At 41.9% G+C, this 14,017-nt stretch overlaps 1 protein-coding gene across 2 annotated transcripts in view; it reads left to right on the top strand.

Annotated features, from left to right (window-relative positions):
• The window catches only part of LOC126334888 (coatomer subunit delta), a 110,823-nt gene that overhangs the window by 58,600 nt on the left and 38,206 nt on the right, over positions 1–14,017 (top strand). Inside the window, exon 7 of one of the 2 annotated variants that reach the window (XM_049997587.1) lies at positions 3,459–3,491. The exons of the other annotated variant lie outside the window; for it this stretch is intronic. Within the exon in view, the coding sequence (XP_049853544.1) occupies positions 3,459–3,491 (33 nt within the window). The remainder of the gene's footprint in view (positions 1–3,458; positions 3,492–14,017) is intronic. 2 annotated transcript variants of the gene reach the window in all.

Here is a 14,017-nt window from a genome sequence, read left to right as displayed (position 1 = left end):
TATGATGAAAACAGCATTGTTACGAGGTCAAAGATGAAACTTGAGCTACTATTAATTTTTTATGCAGCTGCAGGCACAATCACACAAATGAAGTCTAAGAAGCAGTAATTGGTACTTATATATTTCACAGCAAGAAATCCACACCATCATCTTTGCTGTCTGATACAGATGAATCAGACTCTGCAAGATTTATGATGAATGGTTTAATAACCGTGTCCCTGCCAATTTCCCTGTTGTTATCTTCATCTTGCAGTTTTTCTGCGTGCCTTATGCAAACCGCCCTTGCGGAAGTTGAGATGCTGTCAGTTGCCTCTCAACATCTGCAATTTGGAATGTATTGTTCTTCTCTGCAATATATTCTTTCACCTGAGCCCATACCAGTTCGACTGGGTTGTAATGGCAATGGTATGGGTGTAATCTAATGATACGGTGTCCATACTATTTCATAATTTCTGTATGCAGGCTTGTGTTGATTGACAAGAACCAGCAAGTCTGCTCTGGTATGTGATGAGTTAGGAGGTAGTCCATTAGATGACAGCCATGCGATAATGTCTGCCTATTTGGGGTTTGTATTTGGAGCTTTGTTCACTTGGACTGAGTGGATGCTCGCATTCTCCTTGACTATAACTGAAGACACAGGAATATGCGGCAATAATTGTTGTGTAAACCACCTTTTGAAGACATCATTTCAGAGTGGCAATCTTCAGAATTCTTAGCTTTTAACGCCTTAAAAAACAGCTTGCTCTGGTGAATAAAGCCAGTATCTGCTGATCTGACATGAAGCACTATAATTCTGTTACTCGTACCAACAGCAATTTTTAATCCACAGTACCCATCACTCATTTCCCAGCACATGTCCCTTACATGGCTTCATCTAAGCAATAAATTCAAGATGTGCCAGCTTCTCTGATCTCCTGCATTGTTCTCAAAAACACAGTCCTTGCTGCTACAATATTGCTTTATACCATTAATAATTTCCTACTATCATTCGTTTTCTGATACCTGAACCCCATGTATTTCAGTATACTCGACATGGTCCATTCGTTTCTGTTAAAATTTTAAGCTTCTTTCATATGAGAAACTAGTTTTTCTGTTGTTGGATATTCCCCTTCAGCATACATGCTGAACACTATGCGTGGAAAAAAAAATTTCATGAAATTTTCTAGCTCGCCCACTTCTTTTTTGCAGTTGTGTTGTTTCACTGGTGCTTTGAAAACATCTGAGCCGTGGGCTTGGATAGGCATCTTAGCTTCGCTGAATATTCTCTGAACAGCCCTCAAACCAACATCACAGGCTTCAACTGTCTGCTCATGGCATTTGGCAACGGTATGATCCGTGCCTTGTGCCAATGTGGATTCAGTGGAAGATTGTCTCTCTAAAGTATTTGCACACATGGAACACTATTCCTTGTGCCTGTTTGTGTAGCACTTGGCGTGATTGCTTACCATCACTCATAATGAATGCTTTGAAGGCAGTCAGCACTCAGCATGGAACACTATGACTGAAATACACAGTTAGAACTTCTGAACACAGCACAACCCGCACAGAACGAAGACAAGAATGTCACTGGCGTGCAATTGGCTGTGAGTCACATGGTACACTTCCGCATGCTTCTGCATATCCGACTCTGACCCCCTTCATAGCTGCTCTCCACTCTAACTTGAATATTATAATTAGAACCTTTCTCCCAACACGACTGCTACAGTTCGAAAAGAGTTAACACAGGCTTTTCTAGATGGCATTATTATGCAGCATGCCTAGTCCAGTCAGATTCAAGAATGGGGAATGTGTGAGCTACATAAAATCATGTTGATCGAGGCTCAACATCAGACTGGAAAACAAAACTTGCTGTGTTGAGAGCCACTCACTGTGGGAGAGGAAAGGGATAAGTCATCACTATGTGCAAAACTTTGCTTTACAAATAAGTTAATGGCCACTCAGCAATTACAGGAAGTCTTCATTGTTACCACACTGAATAAAGCTGAGCAACTTGTAAGTGAAAGAACTTCCAAGGTGGTAGGATGAGGGAAGGGGGAAGCACAAATGATTGATTTTAGACATTCACCTACAGCTTTCCTATTCAAGTAAATGACTTGAGCAGCTCTGCTTGAGGACTGGCTCTACTGTAACACATTTTCACTGTGCTGAAGCTGTATTGGGTGTCAGTAGGTTGAAAGGGGGAGGGAGGTTTCATGGAACGTGTATTGCCTGTTTAGATTCCCCTATAAGCCCTACAAACTCTTCCTAAGAAAGTACAGTGCGTGAAGGACAAGGCATTTTGCTTGTATTTACTTGAGTGAAAAGAGACGATCACAGAAGTGGGTTCTTGGGATAGGGATGGTAGTCTGTGAATGTCATGGAGTTTGGTGAGAACATTGAAGGGGTGACTGAAGATGACTGGTTGGATGTAGTTTGGATCAAGGGCAGTGTATCAGGGCAAAATTATCTTGTTTCTGTTCTCAGTTTATTTGTGAAAGAGGTAAGGGGTGCCAATTGAAGAATGGGAAAGTCATTCAGAGGTTATTGGTATAGATGTTCAGAGATTTGGTTTTCAACCACATGCATTTACAAGGCAAGCTTAGTTTGTAGGGAAGGACATGTTTGACACAGAAGGGGTGGCAGCTATCAGAATGTTTGTTTGTTAGTTGGATGTTAACTGAAGTTTGGATGTGATCTTCAGTGAGACAATTAGTGTCCAGGAAAGTGACTTGGGGTTTGATGAAGAACAGATGAATTTTTGAGAAATAGAACTGTTGAAGAAAGTGTTTTAATTCTTCTTCATCATGATTCAAGTCCAGGCAAATATCATCAATTCATATTTGCTTATCTAGGGCCTCTGGGAACTGAATGAAGGTTCATACATGCAGCCAGTGAAAAAGTTGGTGCTGGACAGGCTATCATGCTTCCTATAGATGTCTTCCTGTTTTGTTTTTGTATCTGGCCCTAAGTAGCTATGGCTAAGGATGAAATAGGCTATGGTGACAGAGAAAAATATTTTTGGGACCCTTCTTATGGAGATTCATAGTAGTAGTGTTCGAGGGCTGAGGTGCCGTGTGTAACTGAGATTTTGCTCATTTTTCTTACTTCCTCAAGAAGGGACCTGTCATTGCAAAAGCTAGGAATACTACCAATTTTAATGTTTGTGTCAGCTTTAATGTGAGCTGTTCCTTCTGAAAGTAACCACGGTGCAGTCCATCTCTCTCCTTATGATTTTAAAAGTCAACTTAATCCTATTTCTGCATCCGAAAACTACAAACTTCTCTGTATTGAATAGCTTGCTTTCACTTAATTTCTCTGTTTTGTATTGACTTTATATTGTCGACATATGTATATGGTGCATTTGGAATGCATGTGTGATATAGTTTATTGCAATTTGTTTGTTATCAATTACTTGGTATCTGTGTGATATTTATTTTGGATATGTGACAGTATTAGGCATCTGGTTTTGTATTTTTCAGCTGTAACTCATTGAAGGATGTCATTTTTTCAAGGTTTGTACTTTGTTTTCAGTTTCATCTGATATAAGTACTTCTTTCTTTGTATTCCATTTCCCTCTGATATTGGTAGAATTTGTTGTCATTTCAGGTTGTATAACTTTTTATGTTTGTTTTTAGTAGAGCTACAATTTAGCACTTTGGTTTTAGCTGACATTTTTGCATTTAAAGTGTAGAATATTTTTTTAAAAAGTATTGCATTTTAAGAATTGAGATGTTAAAGAGCAGTAGCCGTTCAGGAATGGTACATAGTTTTGTAAAATGATAGTAAGTCTCAGTCTGCACAAATCATGTAGATGCCTGCCACTGCCTGACCCTTTCATTCTTAAGGCTTTGAGTTTCTTTTCTCAAGCCTATTGTTACAAATTTGTAATGGTTGACTTGGGTTTCCACTGGACAAAAATTGTAGGTGGTGTTCCTTCCCACTTTTGTAGCAAATGAATGAAAATGTCAAGTATCTAGAATACATTACCAGGATTTTAATGGGATCACAGAATGATGTAGAATAAAGAAAATGGTAGGGGTAGCACCTGTCTTAATCTTGACAACAACAGCAATGTATCATAAGACAATGAAGGTTTCGGTAAACCATCCTGATATGTGACTGATGAAATGCCGTGGTACTGTGCATTGTGTTACTGTAGTTACTTTGGTGGTTAGGCAAATAACTGGATGTTTAAGCTTGGAGAGTAGATTCTTGTATTCTTGGCTGGTTAGAGATGATGGCTGTCGTATAAGAGGCACAGTTTAAATGCCTCCACCATCTACCTGATCAGTTCTGTGTCATCAATTGTAATATGGTGACTCAGGTGTAGTACACATATGCTGTACTTATATCTTGCTGTTGGAATGTACCAACATGTACTACAGCTCCTCAGCTCAGGCATCCTGATTCAGTTTTTATAGAGTGTCCAGTGATAATATTTCTGTACTTGTATAAATATTTGTGCCCCATGATGTGTCGTGAGCAGAGGTGGACATGGGATGTGATGGCTTCTGCACCATATAGTAAGGTGGTGTTTCTGGGTGATACGGCTGGTTACCAGTTGTCATCTGCCCTACCTTCACATAGGACACTATCCTTTAATGCATTGCTTCCTACTCTGATGAGAAGACACCCCCGTTCCCCTTAGCCTGTGATGCCTGTGACGAATGACTCAGTGTAAGCCAGATTCTGTTAAGAGGGCATTTTATATTCGAACCAAAGGGCAGAAGCTAATGTAAATGGGGACCAGCCCTCTGTTTTAACTAATTGTGTGATGATTGTTATAATCTTTTATAATTTTATGCATCGTTCCGACTCCAGCCTGAGGTTGGAGGTTTTAGTATGCTACAGATTGGCAGCTGCGTATGTCTGCCATTATTTTTTTTATCTCTTTTTCTTAATGTGTCAGTTCTTAAAAGGTTATCGACAGTAGAGACATTCCCATTGTTTACTTTTTATTTCCATACAAGTTTATTTTTAACTTCAAACCATTTTAGTCACATTTGTCTCATCATATTTTAATACGGTAGCTAAAGACCTTGATGTCTTACGTCCAAACGATCCTGGCATCATCTTAGTCAGTTGAGCAATGCCTTTGTTCTAATCCCACAAACACTTTTTGGTGCCTCACACAACAAACTGTATTAAGTCTAGAAACAATGTTTGATAATGGGTATGCTAGCTCAGAATAACAGCTTGATAACATATATGCACAGGTAAATGTGTTGTGGGGTTAGAGCTGGCTGGACTCACCTCCAAAAGCTGTTGGCCGGCCAATAGTGTGTGTGGACAAGAGGCTGTGTGCACATCCATAAGTGGCAGCCTTGGCAGTTGTTGAACTTTTAGCTGCGTCTGCCGACATATGTGGTGTGCCTTAAAACTGCATGCCTGGATCTCGTGTGTGGATGTGGATGTGGATCTATGGGTGGCACTACACCCCTCCTCCCTTGGGGAGGGGGGGGGGGTCATTGCTAATCCCCAGGGCGAGTTGTGAATGGCCGTGATGTGAATATGACATCCATGTCCATGGAGGCCCCAAAGTTGAGAGGAGCATGCAACCCTCGGTTGCCAGATACCTGGGGTTATGAGCGAAATTGGCCAGCACAAGGAGAGCCCCAATGCCCCTGTTGCAGCACAAGAAAACTGGTAATTGGCAATCCAAGTTAGTATCCATGGTGACATCTGCCAGCAGTGTGGACTGTGTAGGTGCCACCAGCACAGTCTGAGACTGCTCCTGTGATATTGAACCAACAAGGGGTATGCACTCCAGCTGGAGCACCACTGTACTGGAGTCTGCAGAGGTGTAAGCTCTTTGGATGGAGGTGCTGCTGTCAGTGGAAGAGCAGTTAGGCGGCACCCAGCTGCTGGGGTACTGGTGAATGCAGTGTTATGGCTATGACTGGGGAGGGACGCTAATCATCCAGATGCGGAATTGATTTCAGTGGCATCAGACCTCCTGGTTCCCTGTTCATTTAGTGTAGATGCAGTGACTGTGCTGGTGCTGGACAACTGCCAGTGTCCAGCTGGGGCTCCAACCAAAACCATGTTCCGAGACTGCTGTCACCAGTGTGAAACCCAGTAGGCTGGAATGCGATTGCGGATTAGATGCAGGACGGGGATGGCTGGCACCCATGGACAAGTTCCACTGGACCACAGGTACAAATAGGAGTCATCTGGTAGGCCGTCACAAAAAAAAAAATTAAATGCCTGTTTGGCATCGAAGTCCTGCAGATATTTTTTCATTTGGGTCTTAATGGTGCGAACCATGCGCTCTGCTTCCACATTAGATTGTGGCTGAAAGAGAGGGGAGCGAACATGACAAATGCCTAACCATAGACAGAAATAAAAAAAAGCCTGATACAGGAATTGGAGTCCATTGTCAGAAATGAGGGTAATAGGAAGGACTTCCTCAGAAAAAAATTGGAGAGTGCTTGAATAGTGCTAAAGGGCACTGGACCACTGAAAAGCACAAAAATGTGTCGGTGACTATCAGCCAGAACTCATTCAGAAACGGACCCACAAAATTGCTATAGGTGCGTTCCCATTGCTGTGTTGCTGAAGGCCATGGAGAAAACGAGAATGTGGGAGCCAAGTGTTGGCTAGCACACTGGGGACACACAGAATGCAAGTGTTCCAGCTCTTGGTCGAGGCTGGGCCAATTTATGAGCGTAGACTTCAGTGCAGAAAGCACCCTTGTGCTCTTCATGTAACAGCTGTAAAACATCCTGCCCCAAACTCCCAGTAATGACCACTCTGGGAGCTACTTCATCCATGGAGATAAGGGGAACCTCATCTAAGACAGAGAGACGATGAGGCAAGACAAAGTAGTCACAAAGTGAATTGGACGAGTGACCCAGAGGACAAGGCTGTCTACCTACCTGAGGATGGGGTCAGCCGCTCTTTGTGACATGAATACTAGTCATCTAGCAATTAGAAAACATCTACCACTTGTTGGGAGGAAACATCTAGGTGAAAACAACCAAGTTAGCTCCTCCCGATTGAACTTGGGGTCCGTGCCAACAAGCAGCTGAGATAAGGCGCCCACATTGGCGTGGTGTCCCACGAGGGGAAAATGAATGTCATAGTTGTATTTGGAGAGGAGCAAGGTCCACCACTGCAGCCTATGGGCCACCTTATTGGGGATGCAAGCGGACATACTAAATAACCAAATTAATGGCTCACGGTAAGTAAGTAGTTGGAATTTGATGCCATACCAGAAAACGTGAAATTTGATGACCACATACAAAATGGTCAGAGCTTCCTTCGTGACCTGAGGGTACTCGGCCTGTGCTGGACTGAGAGTTTGGATGTAAATGCCAGTGACTGCTTGGAGCCATCTGGATTCTGATGGGCAAGGACTGATCTCACGCCATCTTGCGAAGCGTCCATAGCCAAAACCAATGGTTTGTTGGTATCAAAAGTAGCTAGACACAGTGCGATAGAAGACGTTACTTTAGTGTGCTCAAGGACTGGTTGCATGCTGGAAACCAGACAAAGGGAGCATCTTTGCATAGAAGGAGATGCAGTTGATGTGTGATGGTGGATGCCCTGGGAATGAAAAAGTGCTAATTGGCGATTTTGCCTAAAAACAACAAGGGATGTGGCATGTCCGTGATGGCCCTGACAAAGCTCTCCGTGGGTCACAAGTCTTGCCTCGAGAAGACATGGCCCAGATAACTCACTAGATGGGAAAAATTTTGACTTCTGCAGATAACAACATAGACAGAACTGGAGTTTTTGAGAAAGGGCCTGAAGGTTGTGCAAGTGGTCGCTCATGCGACAATGTCATACTGGTAATTGAAGCGGTGCACAGTATTACACATGACTTTTTCCAAATAGTGCTGAAAAATTGTGGGAGCAAAATTAACTGTAGGCACTGATAAAGGCCGAATTATGTGTTAATGGCTATGATACACTTGGACTCAATTTATCCAGGTGTAACTGGTGATGTGCTTTCGAAAGATCAGATTTGGAGAAGAATTGTTCCCATACTAAGCATGTGAAGAGTTTGTAAGGAAGTGCCATTAGGTACATGTTGAGCATGGACTGAATTCATGGAGGCCTTAAAATCACCACAAAGGCGCAGTTTACCAGAGAGTTTCTTAATGATGACAGGGGATGTGGCCCATAAACTAGAGGAAATGGGAACCACAACCACAAGAGAGGTGAACCTGTCCATCCCTGTCTTGACTTTGGAGCGGAGAGCCAAGGCAATTTTCCTAGCATGAAAAATCTAGGGTGAACCCACTGCTTCAAGATTATGTGGGCTCAAAGGTCTGCGGCGCACCCTATGCCTTCCATAAAGATATCCTGAAATTCTGAGCACAGAGATTCCAGAGACTGATAGGGGACCTTGGTAGATACCAACTGTATAGAGTCAGTGACCAAAACGCCAAAGGCCTGAAAGACATCCAACCCAAAAAGTTGCTGCACTAGTGTTGTGGACGATAGTGAAGGTAATAGATTGAGTCGCTGGTTTTTATAGATGACTCCCTTCGTGAACTGCTCAAGCAAGGGGATTTGCTATTTATCATATCCCCTGAGGCACCTCATTACCTGCAACAACTGCAGAGAGCCGAGGTCGTAATATGTTTGGGCATTAGGCAGGGAAACTGCCAAAGTGATATCCACCTCCAGATGCAACTGTCAAAAAAGAACTAAAACCGCGATAAAAAGCTTGTTGAAATCATCATCGGGAATCAGCTCTGACGAAGACACTTCCTGAACATGGTCTCTGATGCTGCATTCTGTGCAGTTGAGCGGCAGATTATTGCATGTGCTGCCCATTCTTCCGACGCTTATGACAGATGGCATAACACTGGAGACTCCTTGATCTGTCAGATATGGAGTAACACAATGGCAACAGGGAACAGTGGCTGTAATGCTTTATATGCACTGTGCAGTAGCTGCTGGATCAGCTGGCTTGCTGTGCCGCGACGTCATCGCCAGATGCAGTGGGTGCAGCCAGGCCACGCTGTACAGCCATGACATAGCACCAGGCCTCAAGCTGCTGACCAGCGGCTCATACAAGTGGGAAATTGATATAACCTCTTTGAGGGGGATGTTATCTAACAGGAGGGCCCATTGCCAGACTTCCTTATCCAGGGTGGAGCAGATGATAACGTCACAAACCATGACATCTGCATATGACTCTTTTGATTTGTTCGTGACAAAATGGCACTTGTGACTAAGGCCATGGAGGGTTGTGGCCCAAGCACAGTACATTGAACAGCGAGAACTGAGCAGGAAATGGAGCCGGAGATGAATTTTTGGAGAGCAATGCTGGTAAAGCCTGTTGCATGACCATAATGAGGTTCACCTGGTACCATACAAATGTGTGAATCAAGGTCTCAGTGGCGTGACTAAATCCAAAATCCAACTGCACAACAAAATCTGCATGAAGATACAATCCTACTCCTCACCTACAAAAGAAAACCATGTGATGACTGACACAACAAACTGGATTAAGTCTAGAAAACAACTTGAGTAAACTAGCTATGGAGTGGTTCACAATAGCAGTCCGGGAATACATGTACTGAGGTAAACATGTAACTGAGTTGGAGCTGGCCGGGTCCATCTCTCAAAGCTATCAATTGGCTGGTAGATGAACAGACAAGAGGCTGCACATGCATCCCCAAGTGATGACCTCAGATGATTGTCAAATTTCTGGGTGTGTCTGTCGAATTCTGTGGCGTTTCTTCTGGTTACACGCCCTTATCTTGGATGTGCAATTGTACGGGTCAGTAAACACTGCACAGTCCTTCTTTTCACTGTGATACTCCACAATAGTTGGTGGTAACCTCTGTAATCAACATGTTATTTTTTATGGCAGTTGACTTTTGTGACAGCAGTTTCCTAAATCTAGGCACTCATTGTACATCTTTGACATAATGCCATGCCGTAAGAAGTATGACATACTCATCCTGTGCACACACTTAGTGTAGGCCTTGATGAAATCCCAATAACAAGCCACTTGGAACTCTTGCTTTCTTCCTGTTTCGGCAGCTGATTGATGAATGCTTTTCTTCTGTCACGCGTGTCGCTAGAGAGATATTGCAAAATATGGTAGTTGACCAGAATGAGATTTTCGCTCTGCAGCGTAGTGTGCGCTGATATGACTAGGTACTGACAGAAGCAAAGCTGTGAGTACCGGGCGTGAGTCGTGCTTCAGTAGCTCAGATGGTAGAGCACTTGCCCGCGAAAGGCAAAGGTCCCAAGTTCGAATCTCGGTCGGGCACACAGTTTTAATCTGCCAGGAAGTTTCTTATGGTAGTTGACATTGTAATTAGGAGAAAAGAGATTGTTTATAGTTAGTATATAAGGTACCAGTGAGAACTAATGGAAGTAGTTATTAATAGCTTTGTGTAAATAATACATTTTAGTGTGAATATAATGAGAGAAGAAAAATTTCTCAGCAACCCTGAGCCACAACACACAGATTTAATATTGGAACTGTTTAAGAAAATTAAAATATATATATATATATAAAAAAATATTTTGGTATTCATTTACAGTTATCTGTGTATTTTCTAACTGCTGTACTACAGTTCTCATTGCTTACTACTGAACTGACTGCTGCCTGCATTTTGTACATTCGTATTACATGCGAAACATTTTCTGCTGGAGGTGACAGTTACTCCCATGGATGTAAGCCTGTTTGCAACAAAACATGCTGTATGTAGACTCAGGCACATGCACACCTGACCCATCATTGTCGAGGAAGTTTAGTGGAACCTTTTTTATCCAGACTAGGTGGAACCTTAAGTAATCTGGATTATCAAAAATCCGGATGATCTGGAAATCAAGAAAAAATGGAATGACATAGACTAAATGCTGTATTTTTTAAGCATAAACACACAAATTATACATAATTTTAATGTAAATTTTGAGCAGATATTGAGAAAAAGGGGAGTTTTACACACTGAAATAATCAGTAAGTTTCTTTTCAATCAGATTTGGGTGGTGTTTATGTACAGCACAATCTCACAGGTATTTCACCAGCATTGGTTAGGCCAAAGTTGTTCCATCCTGCCAGTCAAATGGACCATTGTTTTTCCAGTTTTGTTGTTACCTCTGACTGTGTCACAATGTCTATAGATTATACATCAACTTCGTCAGTCACTGACAGCTGACATACTCTGTGTCAGCCTTTCCACCCTACTAACCAACCCTGCTGGTTGTGAAGTTAGGATCATGACTGGAAAGCTACTTTTTAAAACTTATCACCTTTTCATGCAATATTTGGCCTGAAATCAGAACGTTGCTCTTCCTCTCTTTACTTCACCACATGGAAAGTTTGTCATCTAGCAACTCATTTCTTTTACTTATTTTTATTTATTTATTCATTTATTTTTGTTGTTCCACAAATTGCTTATTTGGTTGTCCTGCAACTCTCTATACTGTTCCGTGTCGTCATTTTGAAACAAGAGTCTTTATTTTATTTACAGCTATTGTTCCAGTCAGACACAGTTGAAGTTCTAGCACCAAACTCAGCAGCAATTTTTTCAACAATTCTACCTTATCTATTGTAAGCAGTGCATCAAACTTGTTGCCCTACTGTTGTTGTTGTCGTCGTCGTCGTCGTCTTTAGTCCAGAGACCGGTTTGGTGCAGCTCTCCATACTACTCTATCCTGTGCAAGCTTCATCATCTCCCTGTACGTACTGCAACCTACATCCTTCTGAATCTGTTTAGTGTAATCATCTCTTGGTCTCCCTCTACAATTTTTACCCTCCATGCTGCCTTCCAATACAAAATTGGTGATCCCTTGATGCTTCAGAACATGTCCTACCAACCGATCCCTTCTTCTAGTCAAGTTGTGCCACATATTTCTCTTCTCCCCCATTCTATTCAATACCTCCTCATTAGTTATGTGGTCTACCTATCTAATCTTTAGCATTTTTCTGTAGCACCACATTTTGAAAGCTTCTATTCTCTTCTTGTCTAAACTATTTATCGTCCATGTTTCACTTCTATACATGGCTACACTCCACACAAATACTTTCAGAAACAACTTCCTGACACTTAAATCTATACTCGATGTTAACAAATTTCTCTTTTTCAGAAATGCCATTGCCAGTCTATATTTTATATCCTCTCCATGTCAACCATCATCAGTTACTTTGCTCCCCAAATAGCAAAACTCACTTACTACATTAAGTGTCTCATTTCCTAATCTAGTTCCCTCAGCATCACCCGATTTAATTTGACTATATGCCGTTACCCTTGTTTTGCTTTTGTTCATCTTATATCCTCCTTTCAAGACACTGTCCATTCCATTCAACTGCTCTTCCAGGTCCTTTGCTGTCTCTGTCAGAATTACAGTGTCATCGGTGAACCTCAAAGTTTTTATTTCTTCTCCATGAATTTTAATTCATATTCCTAATTTTTCTTTGCTACTTGCTCAATATACAGATTGAATAACATCGAGGATAGGCTACAACCCTGTCTCACTCCCTTCCCAACCACTGCTTCGCTTTCATGCCCCTTGCCTTTTATAACTACCATATGGTTTCTGTAAAAATTGTAAGTATCCTTTCACTCTCTGTAGTTTACCCCTGCCACCTTCAGAATTTGAACGAGAGTATTTCAGTCAACATTGCCAAAAGTCTACAAACACTAGAAACATAGGTTTGCCTTTCCTTAATCTATCTTCTAAGATAAGTTGTAGGGTCAGTATTGCCTCACGTGTTCCAACATTTCTACAGAATCCAAACTGATCTTCCCTGAGGTCGGATTCTACCAGTTTTTCCATTCGTCTGTAAAGAATCCAGGTTAGCATTTTGCATCCGTGACTTATCAAACTGATAGTTAGGTAATTTTCACTCCTGTCAATACCTGCTTTCTTTGGGATTGGAATTATTGTATTCTGCTTAAAGTTTGAGGGTATTTCGCCTGTCTCGTACATCTTGCTCACCAGATGGTAGAGTTTTGTCAGGGCTGGTCCTCCCAAGGCTGCCAGTAGTTCTAATGGAATATTGTCTACTCCCGGGACCTTGTTTCGACTCAGGTCTTGCAGTGCTCTGTCAAACTCTTCACGCAGTATCATATCTCCTGTTTAATCTCCATCTACATCCTCTTCCATTTCCATAATATTGTCCTCAAGAACATCGCCCTTGTATAGACCCTCTATATACTTCTTCCACTTTTCTGCTTTCCCTTCTTTGCTTAGAACTGGTTTTCCATCTGAGCTCTTGATATTCGTACAAGTGGTTCTCTTTTCTCCAAAGGCCTCTCTTAATTTTCCTGTAGGCAGTATCTATCTTACCCCTAGTGAGATATGTCTCTACATCCTTACATTTGTCCTCTAGCCATCCCTGCTTAGCCATTTTGCACATTCTGTTGATCTCATTTTTAAGACGTTTGTATTCATTTTTGCCTGCTTCATATACTGCTATTTTTTAGTTTCTCCTTTCATCATTTAAATTCAATATTTCTTCTGTTACCCAAGGATTTCTACTAGCCCTCATCTTTTTACCTACTTGATCCTCTGCTGCCTTCACTGTTCAATCTCTCAAAGCTACCCTATTGCCCTGTGGACATCTATTTAATATTATTTTTCACTTTCGACAAATGCTACAATATATTACTGTACAACACAATATTTATTGCCACTATAACTTCTGAAATGTTAGATACACTGCAGTTGTTGTACTATAAAAAAATTGTATTAATTGAGCATACGGCATATGGAAGACTGAAGACTGGATAAACAGGGTTCTGTTTTGAAGCTTCCTGGCAGATTAAAAGTGTGTGCTGGACCGAGACTTGAACTTGGGACCTTTGCCTTTTGCTGGTAAGTGCTCTGCCAACTGAGCTACCCAAGCACAACTCACGATCCGTCCTCACAGCTTTAATTCTGCCAGTACCTCATCTCCTACCTTTCAAACTTCACAGAAGCTCTCCTGCTCTTGCCGCAAAAGGCAAAGGTTCTGAGGTCGAGTCTAGGTCCAGCACAGAGTTTTAATCTGCCAGGAAGTTTCATAAGTCTCATTCCAGGATTCTGTTTTATTTGTGGATGGCTGATTTCTCTCCTCTTC

Source organism: Schistocerca gregaria, chromosome 2 (assembly GCF_023897955.1).
Source record: "Schistocerca gregaria isolate iqSchGreg1 chromosome 2, iqSchGreg1.2, whole genome shotgun sequence".
Classification (NCBI taxonomy): Eukaryota; Metazoa; Arthropoda; class Insecta; order Orthoptera; family Acrididae; genus Schistocerca; species Schistocerca gregaria.
The sequence above is the reverse complement of the archived record's forward strand: the minus strand, read 5'-3'. Positions and strand labels throughout refer to the sequence as shown.